We start from the raw sequence: 24,568 nt of genomic DNA, 5'->3' as shown, positions 1-24,568 counted from the left end.
GTGCTATGGTGTAAACACGAGGACCCAAGCTCAATCCCCAGGGTCATGTGAAAAGGCCTGGCATGGTAAACGTTTGTAACCCCAGAGCAGGAGGATCCCGAGGCTCACTGGCCACCCAGACTCATCCCTGTGACAAATTCTTAGCCAAATGAAAGACCCTGTTTCTTAAAAAAGAAAGAAAGTCAAGGTGTATGGCTTCCGATAAGTAACATACATACCACATATCTGCACACGCACATACACATACATGCATGAGATTCTACACACATATGAGAGTGTTCGCTGCTCCTCTGTCTGATCTGGTTTCCTTCTCAGCAGAATCTCCAGGTCTGTCTTTCCCTTGGGTACACTGAGAAGTGGTGGGCAGATTGCAAAGATTTCCTGAGAGCACCTGCTATCTAGTGCCAGCCTGAAGTACCCCCCCCCCCCATTTGCTCCCTTGTCTGCTTCAGTGTGAGAGACTGGACTAAAAGGACAGCTGTTCAATGGATGAAGAAAATTGGGACACTCGGCTTAGATGAATCCAGAGCTGTGCCCCTCATACTATGTGGCCCAATTTCGATTCTCTTCCACCCAGCCCTTATGTGATGGAGAGCGTCAGAAGGCCAGTCCATCACTCTTCATTACACTTTCATCATTGTGGCTCATCATGTGTTTCTTCCTCTCCAGAGAGTGTTGTTGTTTTGGTAGCAAAGTGGGTCCAAGAGAAATATGCTGCATTCTACACCAGAAAACATCATTATATAAATCAGCCTGTATCCATGACTAGGCTTTAATTTAAAAATTTTTATTTTAATGTTTTATGTACTGATTTTACTTTTGCTTTGAGAAAAGATCTTACTTTATAGCCCAGGTTGACCCCAAACTCATGGCATCACTTATCCTTTGAAGTAAACCTTTGCTTTCAGCTGTGTTTTCACAGGCCTGCGCCTGTGGTCAGCACCAAGGAGGCTGAGGCCGGAAAGTGGTGAGTTGGGTCATATGGCAGATTCCAGATCTGCTTGGGCTACACAGTGAGACTCTGTCTCAGAAATTCAAATAAAGCCAGGCATGATGGCACATACCTTTAATACTTGCGTGCAAAACAGCCATATACATAAAACAAAAATAAATTTAGAAATCCAAATCAATCAGTGACAAGTTTTTTATGACCACAGGAGCAATCCTGGGGACAGACAGAAGAGGGAAAGCCCCCCACCCCACCCCGCTGCCACACACACTCTTACTTCTCCCGCGGGGATCTGTTGGAGTGTGGGCTAATGGTGGAATTCCAGGATGGGAGGAGAGGTCAGTGGAAAGAAGAGCCAAAGAGGCCTCAGAGAGCATCCCACTGGGGACTGGACCCGTCCATTGTCATCTCCATCACAGGGTCCTTCTCCAAAGGCCCAGGTCCTGGTCTCTGCCTGGGTGTGCATCTAACACCACCATAAGCACCCTCAGTGTGCTTGGCTTTCAGCTTGCGGCTGCTCTGAGAACTAAGCAGTGGGGGATGGGAGGTGCTGACCCCTTGGGGGCAGACTGAACCGGTGCTGGGTGGTCGTGGTCGGTGTTGGCCCCGGCCCCTCAGCAGCTACAGAGCAGGTGTGACTCTGGTGCTGCTCGGGTGCCTGGCTGCGTCTGGAATCCTCGTTGGCTTCATTGGCCATCTCTGCAGAGAGGTCAGGCAGAAAACAATAACAGACCCACATGTGAACAGATGAAAAAGGAGAAAGGAAAACAGTTTATCACACCCCTGCACCTCCCTCCTGAACAATACAAGGCTCAGTCTGGCAGCAAGTAAATCGCTACAGAAGAGCCGCAGTGGGAAGCAGCGGCCTTTCTTCCCACGAGGTCACTGTCACGTACTGAAAATTAACAAGGTGTGACACCCATACACGTGCTTCTGTTTACAAACGTAATTCGGGTTGTTATTCCTTTTCTGCTCTTTCCCTGTCCATATGCCTAGGAAATGCTGTCACAATGGCACATTGAAACAAATCACTTTCCCCTTTTCCTTTTTGGCTTTTTTGAGACAGGCTTTCTTTGTGTAGCCCTGGCTGTCCTAGAATTCGCTCTGTAGACTAGTAGTAGACCAGGCTGGCCTTGAACTCAGATCTGCCTGCCTCTGCCTCTAAAGGTGTGTGCCACCACCCACCACCCAGCTTGCTCTTCTGTTCCTAAAACTGGCAGTCCCTGCCTTCTTCTGTTCCTGGCTCTGCATATGAAACATCCCAACAAAATGGGCCACTCAAAGTTTGGCACTGTTTTAGTCTTAGCTAGTTAAAGCCATTTGGATTATTATTATTATTTAAATAAGGGCCTCCTGAAGCTGCTGGGGAAGGACAGCTGGGCTGCCAAATGCCACTGCCTGGGAGCAAAGGCTCCTTCCTTTCCCTCCAGGACTCTAGCTCCTTGGCCCCAGCTGTAGTCAGTCCTGTGTTCCCACAGCCAGAGGTGTAAAGAGGCAGGTCTGTAGATGAGGCTTCCAGAAACATAATCTGAGGGTGGGTGGGGACAGACCCCAGGGGACAGGGTCCTGTGCAGTACCTGTTAAGTGGCTACATGAGGTTCTGTGTGAGGCATTCCTGCATGCGCGCCCAAATCAGCCTGTCCTGACTGGGACTTCTGAGTCATGGGAAAGATCAGAAGAAGGGGCTAGAGACTTGGGCTGCAGGGCAGGTAGAGCCTCACAGATGACGGGGAGTGTCTGGGCTGCCCTCCATAAAGTTTAGCAAGTCTCCGGGAAGAAACTGTAGACCACTGACCCCCAAAGATGGTTTTGAGAATGGAAACCAGTTAACATGACTGAGTTTAACTTTTGCAGACTTGTTAAATTTGGAATTCTAGGATGAATCCTGAGGGAACACTGACCTGGACAAAAAGCATGCTCGATGAGCCCATGACATGCAAGTCCATACGTGTGTGTAGTTTGTTGTTTGTTTCAGTTTTTCAAAACAGGGTTTCTCTGTGTAGCTTTGGTGCCTGTCCTAGCACTAGCTCTTGTTGACCAGGCTGCCTTGAACTCACAGAGATCCGCCTGCCTCTGCCTCCTAGTGCTGGGATTAAAGGTGTGCACCACCACTGCCCGGCTTGTGTGTATTTTATACTACAAAAATACCTAGAGGCCTGCCCAGGTTGCTCTTCTCTCTGCCTCTGTCTCTCTGTGTGTTTGTGTGTGTTACTTTTTTAGGCAGGGTTAAACTCATAATCCATCTGCCTCAGCCTTTTGAGTTCTTGAAGTACAGGCATGCACCACCACACCCAGATCCTGTCCATTTTGTATGAGTGAGCATGTGTGTGATTGTAGCTGTGTGTTCATATATGCAGGTAGAAATGGGTGTGTCAGTCAGAGGTCTACTCTGTGCATTGTTCCTCAGGCCTTCGTTTCTTGTTTTGTTTACTTGTTTATATTACTTTTGAGATTGGGTCTCCTTGTGTAGCTGTGCTTTAACTGATTATGTGGACCAGGACAACCCGGAGCTCACAGAGATCCAGGAGTGCTGAGATTAAAGACTGCTCCACCAGCTAGTTTAAGTCCTTGTTTTTTTTTTGAGATAAGATCTTCCCTGGCCTGGGGCTGGTCAGATAGGGTAGGCTGTCTAGAAGATAAGAGATCCTCCTGGCTGCTTCTCCAGAGAGATTACAATCAGGGGCCAACAAGATTTTTTTTATTTTTATTTATTTTTGCATAGTGCTGGTGTCGAACTCAGGTCCATGTGCTTGCATAGCAAGCTCTTTGCCAACAAAGCAGTCTTTCCTACCCATTCCCTTGTCCTCCAGCTAGGTTTGAAAGGGAAGAACTGTTTGCACAAAACCCCAGAGATAGCTGTGTGTGACAAATCACATTGCTAATCCCCAAATATGGGAGGCAGAGGCAGGAGGATCTCTGTGAATTCAAGAGGCCAGCCTGGTCTGCATTGCTAGTCCTAGGTTAGACCTTCTATAGCGAGACTTTATCCAAAACAAACAAACCACAAACATAAAACCCCCAAACACAAAATCTAAAGGTGTGAATGACTCAGACACAGTTGTCTGGTGGTACCTTTAATCACGCCCCGTTAACTCTTGAGCAGGGAAAGTGCTAGAAGATGTGATGATATAATGAATGTGTTCACTTAAATATAAGTTTATGTCTAACTTTATCCTGCCTTTCCTCTCACAATTGGTGTCTCTTGATTTGGGGTCTTGAATAAGCTCTGACCAGGCTCTTATGGCACAAATATTATTTCTTTTCTGCATTTGTTAGTTGTGGTATAGTTTTAAAGGCATTATTTAGCAACCAATGACAAGCATGAGTTCAAGGTCTTCGTGTGGTAGATGGAGGCCTTAAGAAGATGGGTGTGCCCTGCTCATGCTTGTGCTCCCCCTTCTGATGTTACTGCTATAGGGGGACATAAGAAGTGATTTCCTCTTGGGTTCCTGAAGCCAAGTGCTGAGCAACAGGCTCGGCCCACCAGGGAAGGGACAGTGAGGCCCCTGTGGGGAGAACCAGTGGTGATATAAGAGGCCTGATGGAATTTCTTTGGCCCAGTGATTTTGTTTGAAAAAATAAATCCTTACAGAATTGTTTTCTAACATACTGTGAGAGTAGCCAAAAGCATCCGAGAGTCAGGAATGTTTAGCATAGTGGTGAAATGAATTAGACTCAGGAAAGATCCAGCCGTGGATATCCAGGTATATTTGAGCCTGACATTCCAACACCAAGCCTTGGGGAGCAAGATCCACCGGCTCCCTCACGCCCCTCCTCCATGCTCCCTGGCTGCTGAATCACAGCTCCAATTACGAAGCATGCTGACAAGTGACCAGCAAACTCCACATCTGGTTTTGATCTTAAGTGTGTTCCTTTGTCTCCTTGCCGTGGAAAACACCCGGAAAAGTCTTGAAAGCTGATTAGCTCCAAATTTACTTGAAGAAAGAAGGCCAAAGAGTTTGATAGCAAACTTTCTTTGTTCCAGCTGCCAAGCAGCCTTCGGCCTCCTCATTTGATCTGCGTGATCCTCTCTTCGCACATAGGCCTGTGCTCTCGATGTCACGGTCTCTCTCCCGGAACCGGGACCCTCTTCTTTACGTTTACCGAGCCCTTGCCATCTCGGGCAAGCATTTGAGTACCGTGGGGGGATTTCTCCATCACGTGCCACACACAAGCTCCTTTGGCAAGCTACTTACCCATCTCCAGGCTCTCTGGGAGGAAATGTGTTATCGCATACATTTCCCTCCAAATTAATATGTTTGCTTTACAAACTCGAATTTCCTGCCCAGTTTTCATATTTCAACACACACACTTTTCTGCACCCTCAACCCTTTCCTTGTATTTAAGGATGTGTGATAAATCAGGCATAGAGGCTGTGCACAAAGCCGCCATGTTTCTGCTGACTTCACCCTGATGCTGGGGTTGCAGGCTCTGATCCTGCCCAAGGAAAGGCAGCTTTCTTCCCGTGTAAACAGCTAGCAGGGGACACTTTCCTGTTTTCATTTTCTAGTGTGAGTTTGGGTGCTGTTCACTCTCAAGGCGGCTTGAATGGTCCACTCGAGTCCCCTAAGCGTAGTAAGCACCCTCGACTGCTGAGCCTTCTACCCAGTCCCTGATTTTCGCATGTTACCAGTTTTCAAATGCTTTTCAGTGTAGATAGAAATTTGGTCTTTAAATTGACATATTATAATTGCTACTTAATCAAATGTTTGGGGCCACATTTCCACTTTTGTAGGTTTCTGGGTTTCTGTTAAAATATTTCCTCAGGGGCCTGAGCTCCATTGCCAAAGTGTTGCTATATGAGTGTGACAGCCTGAGTTCCATCTCTGGGACCCCTGTGAAAGCTCACAGCCGCGAGCCTCTGTAATCCCAGCTCAGGGAAGGTGGAGACAGGAGGATGCCAGGGACTTGGTGGTCAGCCAGCATAGCTGAATCAGTGATCTCCAAGACAAGCAAGAGACCCTGTTTCGAAAAATAAAATTGAACCTGTCATGATGGCCTTCAATCCCAGCACTCAGAAGGCAGAGGCAGATAGATCTCTGTGAGCTGGAGGCCAGCCTGGTCTCCATAGTGAGTTCTAGGATGTCCAAGGATGTATAATGAGATCCTGTCTTAAACAGACAAACAAAACAAAAACAATAAATAGAAAAATGAGAGTATTTAAGGAAGACACAGAATGTTGAACTCTAAAGTTCACACACACACACACACACACACACACACACACACACACACACACAGGTTTTCTCAGGTTGAACTTATAGGAAGAGATTCCGGTGGGCTGCTGCTCTTTGCTTTTCTGACTTCAACACCTTCTTTTACTTGCCTGCTTGTCTTGTTCTCCATGTTTTTCTTTACGAGACAGCACGTCAGCAGAAAGTGTGAATTTGCACTTCTTTGTCCTTATATTCCTGGTGCCTGCCCTTGGGTCCCAGGCTGCTCATGACCTCGAACTCTTCCTGTGTCTGTAGGCCGCCACCGTGCCTGGCTGGTTTCATTACCTTATGCGATAGTTTCCCTGGATGTTTAGACACTGTGCCAGCTCAGGGAATACCTAAGGATTGGGAAGGTCCTTTGTGCCCACTTTATGAATGTAGATCCGAGGACGTTTCAAACTGGTAGGTCTTTTGAGCATCTACGGCGTACTATGGCAGTGCAAAAGAGGTCCTGAAAGTGCAGACAGAGGAATGCCTTCCTTCCCCGGGTGCAGAAGCTGGCCAGCTTCTCTTTCCTGGACTAGAGATACGTTTGCATTGCTCTGCTCTGAACAAGAGCCAGGCCTCTCCCAGCCTTTGTCTGTGGCTTTGGGGGCAGTATCTGAAGCCATTCTACTTGCCTGACCCCTCATTGCCAACTGCTTACCTTCAGGCCTCTTCCTGCTCCCAGGGAAGCTGAGAGGTTGGTGCTCCCGTTCCATCGGTTCCGTAGGCACAGGTGGATAGCCCCCCAGGCAGTGCAAGCAAAGGTCTGGTGGCCCCGGTGCTGGTGCCGGGCACATTCGGAGAGGACCCAGGGAAAGTCCGTGAACTCCCAGCAATTCCTCTAAGGAAAGGTCACCCAGGACACTGCCTGGAGTAGGATTTTTAGTCTACTTCTGCCTCCTTGTGGCTGCTTCTTAGAAGTTCTTATCCCTTTTATTCATTTAAAAAAGTATTTTGATATAAGCAAAACCCCATCTGTTTATATTTGTTAATTGATGTTTTCCTTTAAAATGTTAAGAGAAAGACAACGTCCCATCACGAGCAAGGGGCTGTCGTAAGCACTCGAACCCAGGGTGTTTCAGGATGGCTCTTTGGGCAGTCCCTTGTGTTTTGTCTGTTCTTTTCTGCCCTATTTGAATTTCCTTTCTTCTTTTTTTTTTTTTAAAGAAAACAAACTATTTTCTTTTCATTTTACATACCAATCCCAGTTTCCACTCCCTTCCCTCCTCCCATTCCCTCCACATACCTTCCCACCCCACCCCCATCCACTCCTCAGAGAAGGTAAGGCACATGGTTTTGAGGAAGGCCCAAGGCCCTCCCTACTATATCTAGGTTGAGCAAGGTATCCATCCAAAGAGAATGGGTTCCAAAAAGCCAGTACAAGCAGTAAGGCTAAATCCTGGTGTCACTGCCAGTGGCCCCGCAGTCTGCCCCAGCCAATCAACTGACATCCACGTTCAGAGGGTCTAGTTTGGTTTCTCAAGTTCCTTTGCTCACCCACCAACCTTTGTATGTCTTTTGTAACTGAGCTCCCTTTCCTCTTCTCTGAGAAGCTGTCTGCAGTTCCTGCAGCCGGCTGTAGATTACCCACAACACATTTCTGAGCTCACCATACTTAAAAAAATTATTTACTTTTATTTTATTGGTATGGGTGTTTTTTCTGTGTGTGCAATGCCCTTGGAGGCCAGAAAATGATGTTGGTTCCCCTGGAACTGGAAATATTGGCAGTTGTCAGTGCTGTGTGTGATGGGACCCTAATCCAGGTCTTTCAGAACAGCCAGTTCTCCTAACCCCTGAGCATTTCTCCAGCCCCCAAAAGTCTTTTGTTCTTTTTTTTTTTTAATGTGTCTCTGTATATCTCCCAAAGATCTGAGGACTCTGTAGGCTTGTACCTAGATACTGATGTGTTCTGTCACCCAATCCATGAGGTGCCACGACTGACTTCAGCCCCTTTCTACAAGCTACAGAAAATCACACGAACCTCACCAGGCCTTCCAGGAAAGGTTCTGAAACACAAAGGGAATGTTGGTGACCCCGAGTGAATGTTTGTTTATTTAAGACAGGATTTCTTGTAGCCCAGACTGGCCTCAGACTTTAAACTGCTCTTTTGCCTTCACGTCCTGAATGCTGACCTACAGGTGTGTGCATCACTGTGCCTGGCTTATGTGGCACTGGAGGTGGAACCCAGGGCTTTGTCACTACCAACCGAGCTGTCTGGCCCTCAGCCCAGCAGGTTTCTGTTTTAAGCCCCGACTTTATCCATGTGTGTTATTCATCTTACTCCAAACAGGTGGGTCCAGACTTCCCAGCGCTAAGCGTTGCTTGGATGGATCACTTCAGAATGGAATTGCCCCTAGGCCCCAGGATGTCAAAAGATACCAACAGAGTGAGGTGAGGTGGGCTCTGGCTGAAGGGCTCAGATGATGGGGAACTGGCCGAGACTGTCCTTCCTGTCTGTGGAGGCATCAGACCCCAGCTCAAGCAGGTGACACCCTGCTGACCAGAGTGTGGAGCTTGAGGTCTCTGACGTGTGTGTGCAGGGGGGCGGTAGATGGGTCCTGAGATAGTGACCCACACTCACACACTCCTGTCCCAGTGTCCCCTGCCATATCTGAGACCTTTCACGAGTAAGCAAGAAACCCTCCAAACCAACCTTAGCCAACCAGCCAAAATCACTGTGGTAAACTGAGGCAGAAATGGGCTAACAGACTTTGATTATTACATCTCTACGCAAACTAAAGCTCAGAAAACCTTCTCCTAACAGCCTTAGCCATTTGGTGACATCAGCCCGTTCTGAAAACAAATCTCGAGAGGAGCCAGTCACCCACAGGTGAAGATGAGTCCGCCATAGGGAGTGGAAAGGGTTTCTGGGAAAATTCTGGAAATCCACAGCCTCCCCTAGTGGCTCATGCTCATCTTCCTAATATGGGTTTCTAACAGCATAAAGGGTGGTTGCTCCTGTGATGTGTTAGCTTAGGCCACCCTGCTGTCCTTTGTGGCTGTTATCTGATTCTGTGCTAAGTGGGAAGCCGCTTCCTTCTTCCAGGCATTCACAGATGCAAGTCTTCATGCTGTCTACGCTATTTCCGGGGTTGAAGACAGATTATTCTTCTCCAATTCATTCCAGTTTATTATTTTTTTTTAAAAAAGAAAGATCTCTTTTAGATGATTACATTTCCCAGAATTGTCTAGGCCTTGCCATTGTTCTCTGTGAGGACCTTTCTTACACCGGCCCGCAGCACAGCCAGCACAGCGAGCTGGGAATGCCCTGGGCTGTCTTTGCACAGGACCCTTGAGGGATAAATCTCCCAGTCACAACCCAGTTTAGCTGGCACATTCCAGCAGGCTCCAGCTGGAGGCTGCCTGGATGAACAGGGCTTGGCTTCTCAAAGAGCTCAGGACTAGACCCCGAGGAGGAAAGTCAACCCAGCGCTTGCCAGACATGGCTCTCACCACCGACTGTGGGGCACAAGCAGGGGGAGGGATGCCATGCAGGAAAATGTGGCCACATACAGGATTTATATCTTATAGGTCTCACCACAGAGAAGCAAATCAATGTCATTTTTGTCTAGTTTAGTGTGTCCCGCTAGCTGGACACCTGCCTTCCGCAGCCTGATTGGCTGTGTTTAAATCTCTGTCACAGCGACTGAACTGAATCCTGGGGTACTGGGTACCCGCTGAAGTTTCCAGGTGCCTATGCCTCGGGACAAAGGACTGCACCAGGAACACACTGTGAGAAATAGAGATGGTTCGGGCCTGCGAGACAGCTCAGTTGACAAAGGCACTTGCATTCAACTCTGATGGCCTGAATTTAGTCTAAGGATCCCATATGATAAGGAGAGAGCCATAGCTGACCGCTGAGAGTTGTCCTCTGACCTCCATCTACATACATGTTGTAGCATGTACACGTGCCCCCCCCCCCAGGAAAGAAATAAGACTAAGAAGGTGAAGAAGGAGAAGAAAGAAGCAGAGGGAGGGCAAGGCAGCGCACCCCTTACAATAGGGGCGGGCCAGTGAACCGAGGGCAGAGCAGCTGCTGGGCCCTCATGACCCTTCCTCGGTTGCGCTTTCTCTGACCGTTTATGCATCACGTTTTCTGCATAAGCTCTGTTTGCTCTGTGTCGTGCAGGTGGGGAGGGGCTTCCAGTCTCACGTGTTCATCTGGATTCTGCTTTCTCCAGTCCCTACTCTCCTGGCGGGGCCTCTTACAAGAGCTCCCGCAGGCTCTGCCCTCGATACTCGTGCTGTCTGTGAAGGTGAACTCAATAGAACAAGCTTAATCTGGGTAGGACAGCACTGGGCAGGCAGGACTTGTTACCCAGTCAGCTCCTAAGAGAGTCCTGGGTTCTCAAATGAGTCTTTTGAAGTTCATTGACTTGGAAAAGAGTTTTACGTTTTGTCCTCTCAGCTCGTGGTTCCGACTGCAGATGCACACCCCTTGATTTTAATATGCACATCACATGCAAATGTGATGGATCATGCAAATTCCTATACGAAGAGCAATTGCGGTTTTGGCCAGTGATGGATACAGACTCTGTGCTGTGGCCTCAGGCATTATTCTTTGAGGTTGCCTCATCTCCACTGTCATGAAGGAGAGGAAGAACTTTCTGACAATATTTAACCTGTTGATAGAGCAATGATCTCCTTGCTGTGTGCTCAGTAACCCTTTGTGTGGAGACATTAACACACCTCGGCATTCAGAGCGAGAGTCAAAAGCACAGGGAGTTAAAGGTGTGACTTCTTTGCTTGCAAGCAGCAGGACTCACAGTGGCTGGTCCTCACCATGGCTGGACTGCTCACAGAGGCCCCTCGCCCGTGTGTTGTCCTGTGTTTCTATGTGTCTCCATCTGGGTACCCTGGAGGCGTGAGTTGTAGGCTCTGACCTCCACTGGGCCAAACAGGATCTCATTCCTGGAGGTCTGGAGTTGACTCCGAATGGGTCATGTTCTCCATGAGACTGGGTTAGAAACCCCTGAAATCAGGAGTAACGAGAAGCAGGAGTTACCAGAAAAGCGGCAGTGATGATGCCACCGGGACCAAGCTGGTCCTGCTCTTTGTGGAGCACCAGCCTAACCCTGCTTCCTGACTCTGCGAACAGCCTAGATCCTTAGCAGAACTCCTGCACTTGGAGTATATCGGTTGTGATTAACCACAGTTAAGAGCCTTAAATGACACAGTATCACCCCTTGGGGATGGGGCAGCATCACAACACTGGTCATTGGGGCACAGAGTATGGAGACAGGATGTGCACATGCAGACAGGAGGTCCTCAAGGGTGAGCAGGGAGTGCCACTCTAGCCTCTCACCTACCTCTTGACTCCTAGGTCCAAGAATCTAGCCTGTCACAATGGACGATGATTCCCAGGACATACAGATGACCCTTCTAGATACTGTACTTCCCCAGGGTTGTAATGGAGACCTCAGAAGGCCATCCTGCTGTCTGCCAACTCTGGCATGAGAGAGATTGTAATGAGTGCGGCCTGTTACCACGCTGCTCTGCTCTGAGGGTCGCTCTGTGGAAGCAAAGCCGTGTGCACAGTGTCTCTCTGCAGTGTGCAGTGGAGGACTAACCTCTCTGCAAGGCTTCAGATGTTCCTGTTCTAAACCAGTTAACATATTTTAAAATAAAGAGTGTAGCACCCAGGCTGGCCTTGAGCTTATGGCAATAAATCTCCCAAGTATTCTTTCCAAGATTACAAGGCATGAACCAAGGGCCATTGGATTTAGCAGAAATGTCTTTAGAGAGGAGACTCTATTTTAATAAGGACACAGTTCTGTCCGTTCAGTTTAATGTAAGCAAGCAGCCACCAGGAAGCTGGCTGACCACTAGGGGGCAGTACTGAGCCGGAGACCCTGTTGATCTTTGCCGCTGGCTGGTCAGGCACAGTGGCTTTTGTGTCTGGGTGGGCCTCCGTGAATAAAGATCTAGGTTGCTGAGCCCACATGCTGTAGCTATCCCTGCTGCCATGACCACCATGCTCACGGATGCAGGGCGTAACAACAGGGCAGCTGGAAAAAGAGGCTGGCTGCTAACTTCAGAGCATGCTGTCATCTGCTTGAGGTCACCCGTAAACAGAGACTGCTCGTTCATTTCCCACTGACCTTTGGGCAAAGAACTGCCTCGAATACTGACAAAATGCACGGTGTCTGACTGGACAAGCAGGCTACAAACAAAAAGACTGCCAAACCTTGCCGAGACAGGGTAAGACAGTTTTTCAAATTTTCCTGCCTCTGAAAACGGTCAGTCAGATACTCTAGGCCTCAGCCAGAGTTGATTGCCCCAGCATTGCAAATGAGACTTTAGGTGATGGTCCAGGTAGCCGGTTGTCTCTGTCATTTCTTGCACCTTTTGGAAGTTGCTTGATTATTCCTGTTTACTCAAGTAATACTATTTCCCTTCTCAGGTCTTTGATGGGGTTGAAGTCATAGTTACTTTCCTCTCATGACTTTGCCAAGCCATTTTAAATATAATACTTAGACTCCTTAGGATAGGATAGCTATTGAAACATTTAGCCTATCTTTCTTGTTTGATGTTGTTCATGCTGATCATAATTCTAATTTTTTTTTTTGAATTTTCGAGACAGGGTTTCTCTGTAGCTTTTTTTGGTTCCTGTCCTGGAACTAGCTCTTGTAGACCAGGCTGGCCTTGAACTCACAGCACTCCCGAGTGCTGGGATTAAAGGTGTGCGCCACCACCGCCTGGTATAATTCTAATTTTTATGTATGTTTTTGCCTCTTCTTTTCCCTGGGCAATACTTGATATTTGTTTTTTTATTGTATATAGCTTTGTATTAGGCTTAGAACTCTCTTATTTAGACTTAAAGGGGGGGTGCTGCGGGAACTCCTTCAGCCAATAGCCTTTAATAATAGCATGGTCTCATGTACTAAAAGGCAGACAAAAAGCATGCTCGCCCCCCTTGGCTGCTGGATTTGGCTCCAGTTCCCAGTGCACGCAGAGGACTGTGCATCACCACCCTTACTGAGAGTTTATTCCCAAATAAATAAACCTTTGTTATACTCCATTCCAGGCTATTGTGGAACTCTTTTGTACACCAACAGTCTCCTCCTGCTAAGCACTTATAGGAGACAAAACTACCTTCACTTTTATGTGTGTGCATGTGTGAGTATGTGTGTATACAGGTACTCACAAACGAGGTGGCATTTTAATTAAAATATAATTCTGATATTTTATGTTTTTAAAAATGTTTTACTTTCATTTTGTGTAATTGTATATCTGTCTGTCTGTCCATCTGTCTGTCTGTCAGTGTCTTGGGGGGGCGTGATAGCCAGAAGAGGGCATCTGATCCGTCCTCTGGAGCTGGGTTGGCAGGTGGTTGTGAGTGCTCAGTAACAGAGCCAATGGAACCAAACTCTGGTCCTCTGCAAGAACAGCATATGCTCTAAACCGCCGGGCTGGCCGTCTTTCCAGCCCTGCTTTCAGACAGTTGATGTCGTGTATTGGGAGTTCCTAGCTATCCGTGGGTGTGGGTCAGATATACCTGGGAATGCTCTACAGCAGGCTGACCGATCGTATTTACTGTGGGATACCTCTCAGGGGAGGAAAGGGTTAATTCTAGCTTCCAACTCCAGAACACAGCCCATCACTGAGGGGAGTCAAGGCAGGGACTTGAAGGCAGGCCTGCCTGCTATTGCACACAGCATTAACCTCCAACCAAGAGCTCCCTTTACTGCCAAGGAGGCACAGCAGGATCCGCGGAGGATGCTGTCTGCCAGCTGGCTCATCGCGGGGCTTCTGTTCCGCTGGCTTTCTCGCACAGTTCATGAGTATCTTCCTTCATGGTCTGCAGTGGGCTGGGCCTTCCTCACTTGCTGTCAAGGCATTTCTTACAGACGTGCTGTAGGCCACTCTGATTTAGGCAGTCACCGACTAAGGCTCTCTTCTCACGTGACCCCAGGCAGTGTCACCCTAACGTTAAAGCTGAGTAGGACACTCACTCAGTGCCCTTTTCAACCCTGTCACCCACTGCAGTAAATCCAGACTCTGCTAATGTCTTTATTAACTTGAGGCCCATCGGCCTGGGCAGTCTCGGAAGGCCCCTGGTGACAGGCAGCATAGCCCGCACCAGCGTCTTGTCCCTCTTCTAGCTGTCACAGGTCCCTCCCTCGCTGCAGGAACTCTCCCATGCTTCTTCCACAGCGTCCCACTCCTGCCTCAGGCTTCACCCACACCTAGGGCTCCAGGCCTTTGGCTTCGGGCTGACTACTTTACGGAGTTCGGTTTTATAGGCTTATTTTTGCCTCCGGGTCCAAAGGCGAGGTCATGAAGGGCCTGGCCCCTGACTGGCACTTCCTGTACCCACTGTCCTGTAGCAGGTGCTTTGCTGAATGAGCCAAAGGCAAGCGATGGAGGAGGTGAGCCAGCAGCCTTGAGCTTGGCAAGGGCCAAGGCCTGTGCGTTCGGGCCAGCCTAGCGCTGCCAGAGATTTTCAGCAATGGAGTCACAAGTCATTTTTGAACAGCTGCTTCCCCGACCCCCGTCATCTGTCACTTGGAGTAGGAAGTAGTCTCTGCCTTCTCCTTTATCCTTTCTCGCACTCCCAGAGTCAGGGAAAGCGCCCAGTCCTTCCGTCCCAGGACACCCTGCCCCGTCGCACTTCCCCCTCTTGGTTTCGCGCAAGTGAAAAGCAAAACTTTCTGAGCCCTGCGGTCTGGGAGCCGCGAGGGGCGGCGCGCGCGTGCGGGCGTGCAAGGGGCCGAGGCTGGAGAGGAAGCGGCGGTCCTGGCAAGGAGGAAGGAGCCTCCCCACCGGCTCGGCCCCCTGCCCGTTTGCCACCGCCTCCCGCTGCCGCTAGCGCCGCAGTCACGGGCGCAGCAGGCGGCACGATGCAGGGCGGGGGTCCCTGGGGCGCTTCTGTCCCCGGCCGGAGCCACGGCGGCGCAGGTAGGGCCCGGGAGACACGAAGGGGGGGAACGCGGCCTGCCGAAATTCAGGCGTGGCTCGGGTTACAACTCTGGTCCTACGCGCCCTGATGCAGGGGAGGGAAATCGAGGCAAGGAACGGGCGTGCTGGGCTTTGGGCGGTCCGTCTCCAGGGGCCACTGCAGTTTGCGTTCTAGCACGTCCTAGCGCTGTGACCCGGACGACCCAGAGCACAGTCAACCGAGGGCGCGCGGTCGCTCCTGCCCCGCGCGTGTCGGGGTGGCCCGGCAGGCGTGGGCTGCGCCCGACTGTGGATCGGTCTTGGGACTCATTAGCCTTGGGTGACCGGCGCAGATCCTGCGGGGATACAGGGCGAGGTTGAGAGAAGTGTGGAGAACTGCAGCTCGCACCTCCCGGGGGCTGCTCGCCGCCCACTTCCGATTGTGGATTGTGACGCGCAGGGCAGCGCAGGCTGAACGGACCCACTCCATTTCCTCTATCAGTCTGGGCCACCTACCAAAACCCTGTGGTGACATCAAGTTAAGTGGGTGGCCGCTTTTCAGCAACGAAGAGACCTCAGCAACCCACTGTCAGAAAGCTGAGAAAAGGAGAGGGTGGCAGCACACGCCTTTAATACCAGCACTTGGGAGACTGAGACAAGAGGGTTGCCGAGATTTTCTAGGACAGCCTGGGCTACGTAATGAGACACTATCTCAAAACCAAAATCAGAACAGAACAAAAACCAAGCACAGAGCCCTGCTTGAGACTGGAGCTCTGCAGTTTGGGCGGGCAGTGCTGAGGGAGGTAGGCCAGGGACTTAGGTGCTTCTTTTAGCTCCTGGAGCCCTGGTTTCCTCATCTGTGAAAGGAACACTAACCTCCTGCCTCCCAGTCTCCATAACCAGGTTGTGTGAAGACATTTTTGCAAATGGGAGTTGAAAAACATGGAATTGGTGGTGGGGTGTGGGGGTAAAAGCCTCCTGCATGCCCCGTCCTAGACTCATGACTCAGTTTCCCAATCTGTAACTTGGAACTAATTTCCCTACCTACTCGGTAGGGTTGTTAAAGGGTAAAGACACGGAGCCTTTGGCCCAGTGTCTGAGATACACAGCAAGCTCTCAAAAGTCTCTTAGTTGCCTAGGCTAGCCTTAAGTTCACTGCGAACCCCAGGCTGGCCTCCAACTTGGTATTCTCCTGCCTTGGCCTCCCAAGTGCTGGGATTACAGGTGTGTTCCATTACACACTGGGGCTTAATCATTGTTTTGACCGTGTAAGACCTAAACTAGCAGGGGCGATAAAGGATGCCCGTGTGAAATGGTTAGCTCTGAGAACAGGGTATTTTAAAAGATGTTTGGCGTGGAGACTGCTAAGGTTCAGCCAGGACTCTGCCCACAGCAGAAGAGCCCTGAACAAAAGCCTGCTTTCTGAGTTGCCACTCCAATCCTCAATTTTCTCTTTTGCATCCGGAGTGTTGCCTTAGGGTCTACGAAGCAGAGCGTCTGCAATTTGTGCACATGCCAGGCACCGCGTTTACAGGGACCGCATGGGCCAGGCACTTGCTCCTGCCCTTGGATGGAGTCCTCCCGGAACCTGTGTGGGGCTGGTGCTGCAGTCCTCATGGTCCTTTCCACACAGCAGAGTCTGTGGCTGTCCTGCCCGTTGCCCAGGTTGGTAAACAGTGACGGAGTCTCAGAACCCAGGTGCGGGTGTCCCTAGTCACTGGATGAAGGGGAGGCATCAGGTAGAAGTGAGGTTCAGAGCTGACCTATGTCAGGTCAGAGGTAATAATGTGTCATCTCTCTACTTTTATCTTTATATCTATCTTTATCATCGATCTCTGTGTCTGTGTGTCTGTCTATCTACCTATCATCTGTCTGTTCACCTACCCACCTACCTACCTATGTGCCTTACTAGGGATTAAACTCAGGGCTTTTTTCATGCTAGGCAAGCACTCTACATTCAATCATACCTCTAGCCTACATCTTTCATAATTGTAGGTCCTAAAAAAGGGTAAATCGCAGAAAGACCTTTGAAATACACCGATTCTGTTTGTATTTTATAAGGTCCTATTTCGTGGTGCCTTTTTGCAGAAGAACTACAAATTACGAAAATTTCTCAAATAAAAATGCATTTTAAACTTTGAAAGACTGTATAGCGAGATCTTAGCTCAAATCTCAAAGTGAGATTTAGTAAATGCTTTATTTTTAACATTTGAACTTGCGAGGCAGGAGGGTGGCCCGTGAGAGCTCGAGGCTACCTGAGATGAGATGAGGGGTTTTGGAAAGGAGAGCCGAGGCTGGGGCTCTGCTCTGAAATGAATTCCCAGTTCCTCCATTTCCGAAATGAAGTAGTTCTTGTTGATTTTGCTTTTTGTAGGAAGCACAGAAATTGGCACACTGGTAAAGCCCACCTCACATTAAGACCATAGAGACTCACCAGAGCAGACAGCCTGGGCCTCAACCCCTGTTGTGTTCTCTGCTGTGCACATCAGTTCACACCTATTTCAAAGACGGGGTGCTCAGTATTACTACTTTCATTAAATGAAGAAAGGGATACTTGCTCACTGCTCAAACATGAAGAATTTGGGTAGAAAAAGAGCCAACTTTTAGTGCTCATTAAAATGTCTTTATTAGCAGGGCGGTAGTGGCCCACGTCTTTAATCCCAGCACTCGGGAGGCAAAGGCAGGTGGATCTCTGTGAGTTCAAGACCAGCCTGGTCTATGAAGCAAGTTTCAGGAGAGCCAGAGCAGTTACACAGAGAAACCCTTTCTCGGAAAAGAAAAGTCTTCATTAAAAATAACACAGATTAATTCTTTTTGTGTGTATGTGCATGCATGTGTACATATGTCCAAGGAGGCTGGAAGAAGGTACCAGATCCCATGGAGCTGGGAGTTACAGGGTGTTGAAAGCCGCTTGATACGGGTGCTGGGAACTGAATTCAGGTCCTCTGGAAGATCAGCACATACTCTTAACTGCTGAGCCATATCTCCAGTCCCTGAAGACATTTTTAGCATTTTGATTGCAGTGCCATTAGAGATTCAGTTGTGGAGGTCAGGATTTTATTGTGGTCTCAACTTTGACCTTTGGAGCAAAAAGATAATGATAACATTGACATTAGATGATCTACAGACAACCAGGCGGTGGTAGCAAACACCCTAATTCCAGCACTTGGGAGGCAGGAGGTGAAAAGGTGGCTCTCTGAGTTTAAGGTCAGCCTGGTCTATAGAGTACCTCTGGGACAGTCAGGGCTACTCAGAGAAAAAACAAACAAACAAACAAACAAACAAAGGACTAACCATGTCAGTATCTGAGAGTAAGAGTAAGAATGGGTGATATCTTAGTTAGAACCTCTAGACAAGAAGTAAGAATTAGACTTGTTCTTTTATAATGATAATTATAATGATAACCATCATCATCATCTTCAACAACATTGATGTTATATGCTTTGTTTTCATGCCACCCTGACTGTGTCCACACTATGCACACGCCTTGGGCAGCCACTCTGGGTTGGGTGTGGTCCTCTCACGGCACAGCAGGGCCACCTATGTTGGTCATTGTCCCTTAGCATCTTTCAGCTCTGGAGAGTCATGTGCTGTTTGGGACAGCCCCTCAAATGGCTTCTGGACAGCCTCTATGAGTTCTTTTGAATCCACATGCTGTAGCCATTCCGAATCCACTCTCTCCCAGAGTCAGGGCTCCCTCTTTGTGGGATGCAGCTTTTCACACCAAGCAGAAGAGGGGAGGGAAGAGGACTGGGGCTGCCAATGGATGAAATATTGGCATATGGTTTTGGGAGGTGGTCGGGGCTTACAAGAGTTTCCCTTTCTCTCCCTGCCCTCTCCTTTGGTGACTTGCCTTTGTCAGAGCTCAGGAAATGAATAGGGCTTCCCCCAGTCAGCAGGACCCCTGGTCACTGAGAGCAGTAAATGGAATTCTCCAGTTCACTGCTGGATGGAGTTTTGAGTTATTAATTTGGAACATAACTCACTTGGTAAAGTGCTCACCGTACTTGCAATACAGCCCTTGTTTGATTCCCCCAGGTGTGGGGGCTTATCCCTGCAATTCTCACACCTAGGAGGCAGAGACATGAGGATCCCAGGTGCTCGCTGGTCAGGCAACCTAGCTGAACCAGTGAGCTCCCTGTTCTGTGGGAGACTCTGTTTCTCAAAACAGGAGGTGGAGCGTGAGGTGAATGTCGCCTGTTGTCATCTGCTTGTCCCTGCACACACATGTGTGAACATTTGCATTAACATCTCTGCATACATCCTGATAGGTAAGACTTTGATGTCCCCGTTTAACAAGTACAACTGTGGATAAGCGTGTGTGTGTGTGTGTCCATCTTTGTATGTGAACCAAGTTGCTCTTGAATTCAAGATCTTCCTGACCCAGTCACCTGAGTGACTGTAACATACTGAGTGGTCTAGGTGTGCCACACTGTACCCCACCTTAAGCACTGTGTATCTGGAGACCCGATTAGGGGAAAAGCAACAGCTCTACTGCATGCATTAAATGCATTAATGGGGGCTGGAGAGATGGCTCAGCAGTTAAGACTCTGGCAGTTCTTCCAGAGGTCCTGAATTGGATTCCCAGCAACCACATGGTGGCTCACAGCCATCTATAGTGGGATCTGATGCCCTCTTCTGGCATAAAGGTGTACATGCAGATAGAGCACTCACACATACAATAAATACATATATCTTTAAATGCATTAATGAATAACTTTGAGTCACCAATAATGCATCAATATTGCATTAAGGAAAGAAAGAAAAGCACTTCCTCTTGGAGTCATTTAGCTGAGAGGGAGGCCAGATTTAAGTTCTTTACTTCATGTTTCCTGTAGCTTTGTCCTTTGTTTTATGAGTCTGGATCTGTGCCCGCCTGGAGGCTGTCTTGTGAATCTGTGTTGTGTGTCTGTCCCCCGCCCCCACTTTTCTCGCAGGATGTCTTTCCCTAACAAAGGGCTTTGCTCTGTATCTTCTGAACAGCACAGAAAGCATCACATAGGGAGGGAACGGGGTGCTTTACAGAAATCTTTAACAGTTTTTACAAGGATTAAGTCACTGGCTCCAACTAATTCCAACTGACCCAGACAACAAACAGTACTACAAGCATCGTTGCTTGTCAATCAATATCCATAAATGGATATTCGTTTTAGAAGATTGCTTTCAACTTCTGTATTTGCTGTTTCCAGCAAATGATACACAGGCATTACCCGGGTCATGGGCATGGAAGAATACACAACTTATGATTATAGCCATGCATTAGCTTAGGTTGTAAAAGTTGATGACATGGGAAAAGGCAAGTCAGGTTGACTTTAAATCGTTGCCCTCAAACAGGCCGAGTACATGGTAGTGACCTCAGGTGTATTACTAACTGTTGCTGTGGGGTCCAGCAAAAGTGCCAGACCCTTAGAATTTAAGAGATATTTCCATAATTTATTTCACCACACCCTACATCGTCTATTCTGTGTCAAGTTCAAGTTCGTGTCCAAGCCACATAGCCTTGTTCTTATCCACCTGTCCAGCCGCAGCATCTGCCTACGGTGGAAATGCTCTTTCCTTAGGTGGGTTTGAACTCACGAAGGTGCAGGTGACTGAAGGGAGGGGCTGCAATCTCTGGGGATTCCTCAGATGTCCAAACATCGAGGGCCGTGACAGTGGAGATCAGCGACCCTGGCTCCTTATTCTACAAAAGAGGAAAGTGGGCATTGTCATAGAGTGGGCATGGGGCAAAGCTCGGTGGCAGAGCATTTACCCAGTGCACATGGAGTCTTAGGTCCTGTCAGCACTGCAAACAAGCTAACCAAGAAAGAAACCAGAAGGACTTTGACTTTTTTTTTTTTTTTGTACAGGATCTCACTGTGTAGCCCTGGTTGCCCTGTACTTGCTTTGTACACAGGGCTGGCCTTGAACTCACAGAAGTCTGCTTGCTTTGCCTCTCAAGTGCTGAGATTAAAGGCATGTGCCACTCCTGGAGGGCAAGATGTAGGTTCCTTTTTGTTGTTAGTGTTGTTAGTTTTGTTTTCTGAGAGAGAGTTTCTCTGTGTATCCCTGGCTGTCCTGGAACTCACTCTGTAGACCAGGCTGGCTTCAAACTCACAGAGCTCCACCTGCCTCTGCCTCCTGAGTGCTGGGATCAATCAAAGTGGCAACAATGTCTAAAGGAGCTGTGGGTTGCCAAAGAGAAAAAGCACATTATTGTGATTTTACTGGGGGAAGTATGGGGATAGTGGGGCACAGGAAGGAGACAGAGCACCCCAAGCTAGCTCTTGAACTGCCAGCATCTAGCAACCCGTCCCATATCCCATCAAGGGATTATTTATCACAAAATATCAAAGTTCCTGAATCACAGAGAGTACAGAGGTCATGCTGAAGGCACATGCTACTCAACCACCATCCAAGTCCTTGGATGTTCAGTTTTGCAGCCTAAAGCCCTGCTGGGCCTGACACTGTGCCTTTTAGTGTATAAACCAACGGACATGACTGCCCAATGGTGTGGTTAATGGGAAGGTTTCTATTGTAGATACGTGATAAGAATATTTTCTAACCGAGCCTCTCTGCTGGTGCAAAGAACTCCAATCAAACCAGATTAGACCGAATCAAAATTGCCCACATTTAATGAATGCTGCTCTCTCAGGTGGCCGGGAGCATGGTTGGGGGAGACAGAGGGAGAGCACATGCAAAAACCACGTGTTACTTCTCTGGGTGGCCGCCTAAATACCCTGTGGGAGTGGTCCTGACTTTCTCCCAGGGAGGGGGTCAGCACTTGCAGACTGGGAGTTGGAGTCCAGACCAATGCAACTCCCAGGCCAGGGGCTGGGGTGACGCTCCCAACTTAATATTACATTCCAGATTCTTTGTATACAGGGGTGGTAGAGGGCTGGGGTCTCAATTTTGACCAAACAGCTAATGGCATGCCATCTCGGCTTTTCAAGTCACCGTTGCAGGTGCTGATGGCGCAGGTTGCCATGGGGATAGAGGGTCACACATACCTGCACAATCTGTGAGGTCTAGTCTGCGCTGGCCGCATGAAAAACCTCCCAGAATGAGCAGGTCTTTGGAGTTTTCCTGTGTTTAACTTTGATTTGGACTTTGAATAACTTTCATCTCTGTGCAATGGAGTCTGTATAAAGCCCTCTACTAGGATATGGTGTTTGGTTTCTTCTTGTGACTCTGACAATTGGCTTCTTATGGCAGAACATTCTTGCAGGTACAACTTCATACCTACAGAGGGCGCCCTGACTCTAAAGAAGGCCTATCAGCTTGTCAAGAGTTTTTTTGAATCTAGGCTATAAGATGAAAACAAGCACACTTTGAAGGTACTTAATAAAACCATCACTAAATGCTAGGGGCTCACGGGCTCATGCTTAGCTGGTTTTCTTATAGAGCCCAGGCCGTCTGCCTTTGCCTTCCTCTAAATGCTCCCAGCCCAGCCCTAGGACAGAGCCGTCTGCCTTTGCCTTCCTGTAGAATTCTGCCGGCTCTATGCGTTTTTGGAACCGCTGCATGTGAACTGTTAACACTTCTGTCACATTGGTGACAGGACAGTCTACTTGGCCCATGCTCAGTGTGCTCCTTCCACATTGTCAAAGGCCCCTCAGTGCAGAGAAGGCCAACTTGCTTCCTGGAACCCCACAGGGGATGTAGTTAAAGGACTTTTTGTCTCAGTCACAGAAAACCCACAGGAAATGCCAGCTTCAGAGCAGCTACGCAAGGTCATTGTCCCTCAGATCCAGTGCTTCCCCCTCCCCAGAAGGCAGCAGTAGCACACAAGCAACCAGACAGAACAGTGGCGTTTCAGGCGTCCAGGGGACTTTCTGTCCAAGTCCTCCTAGCGGTGAAAGAACCCTAGCTTGCTTGTGCTTTTAGAGATGGCCATGACCTTTCCACAAAGCCGGCTTCATAGTAGGCACTCAGTCAGACTACTAAGGAGGGATGTCTGGATTCCAAGTCTCCTCCAGCCCCATCACTCCCTCGCTATGTCGGTGGGGATGAGCCATTTGATTCTCTTCCTCAGTCTTGTGCTGAGCGTGGCATGCTTGCTTCCTGGAATGGGGATGGCAGGAGACAATATATAGCAACGGTCACACAGGACAGGTGGCCTGCAGTGTGAGACTGTGCCTGTAAGGTCCCACATGATGGGGTAAGTGGTCCCAGCAGCTGGCTTTCTAGTTCCTCAGCCCAGGGACACCCCCTCCTGAGGGGCAGCTTTTGGGGTTTGACCAGTGGTCCCTAAGTAGCAGCAGTGGTGTGTCAACACAGGGAAGGTGAGGTTGATAGTTCAGCTGGCCTAGCCTTCTGGAGGGTGTGCTGGGGAGCCTTCTGCAGGGTGTGCTGGGGAGCCTTCTGCAGGGTGTGCTGGGGAGCCTTCTGCAGGGTGTGCTGGGGAGCCTTCCAGAGGGTGTGCTGGGGAGCCTTCCAGAGGGTGTGCTGGGGAGCCTGCCGGAGGGTGTGCTGGGGAGCTTGCTGTGGTCCCAGCTGGGTCATTACATGTGCACTTCTGCCATCTGACTGCCCGCCCCGGCTAGCTTCTGAGAGTCTCCAGGGCTCCAGAGGCTGATTTAGGGATGGCTAATACTGGGTGGTGACCTGGTGGCATCTAGAATGACCGAAGAGAAGAGACAGCCTCTAGGCATCTTCTAGGTTCTGAAATTGTGGGAAGACTCACCCTACCCATGGGCTGGGGACCCAGATGGCTCAGATAGAATCGAGCTGAGCGTCACTAGAATGCACCTTGCTCAGCTTCCTGGCTGTGGATGCAATGCGCCCAGCTGCCGCAGGCTCCTGCCATGCGTTGCCTGCGCTGATGCTCTGTGCTTGCTCTATTTTAACTGTCCTCTCGACACAGTCCAGAGTCACCCGAGAAGGGAGTCTCGATGGAGCGACTGCCTAACCCAGACTGGCCCGTGGCATGCCTGGTGAAGTCTGACGTGATCATTAGTTGATGTAGGAGGGCCCAGCCCACTGTGGGAGGCACCATTCCCTAGACAGACGGCCTGGGCTCTATAAGAAAACCAGCTAAGCATGAGCCTGTGAGCCCCTAGCAAGCAGCCACCTTCTGCCATGCTTTCAGCTTCAAGAGTCTGATTGAGCTCCTGCCCTGACTTCCCTCAGTGATGGACTGTGAGCTGAAATGTGAAATATGCCCTTTCTCCCCCTAGGTTGCTTCTGGTTAGGGGATTTATTACAGCAAGAAAAACTAGAGCACTGATCTTCCAATCCTTCAGTTTCATCTTACCTACGGTCTGAGTTAAACCTAACGCTCCTCTTCCTTTCCCTTGTCTGAATGCCAGTCTCTTCAGAGCAAACCAAGATATGACTTAGGTTTTGGAACCAGCATTAAACATTGTGTTTGCTCAGTGCAAGGTCATCACTGCCTATAATCCCTGAGCTTGTCATGCCCTCCTAAAGCCCAAGACAACGAGTCGTGCTTGGGTCTTGTAAAATGTCTGCCATGTGACTTGTGCCCTGTACGGCAAGGAAGAACACAGAAAAAGCTGCACTCCATCAATCTCCCCAGGAGAAGGTTTCAAGACTGGGT

General features: G+C 49.1%; 1 protein-coding gene across 1 annotated transcript in view; it reads left to right on the top strand.

The window, feature by feature from the left end:
- Nucleotides 1-14,513: 14,513 nt before the first annotated feature.
- Nucleotides 14,514-24,568, top strand: part of Disc1 (DISC1 scaffold protein) — a 165,039-nt gene continuing 154,984 nt past the window's right edge. Inside the window, exons 1-2 of the mRNA XM_041650521.1 lie at nt 14,514-14,522; nt 14,712-15,051. Of these exons, the coding sequence (XP_041506455.1) occupies nt 14,514-14,522; nt 14,712-15,051 (349 nt within the window). The remainder of the gene's footprint in view (nt 14,523-14,711; nt 15,052-24,568) is intronic.

Source organism: Microtus oregoni, unplaced genomic scaffold (genome assembly GCF_018167655.1).
Source record: "Microtus oregoni isolate MIOR12 unplaced genomic scaffold, Mior012 000004F_ref0000308, whole genome shotgun sequence".
In the NCBI taxonomy this organism is placed as follows: Eukaryota; Metazoa; Chordata; class Mammalia; order Rodentia; family Cricetidae; genus Microtus; species Microtus oregoni.
Note: the sequence above shows the minus strand (reverse complement) of the source record. Positions and strands in the feature narration are given on the sequence as shown.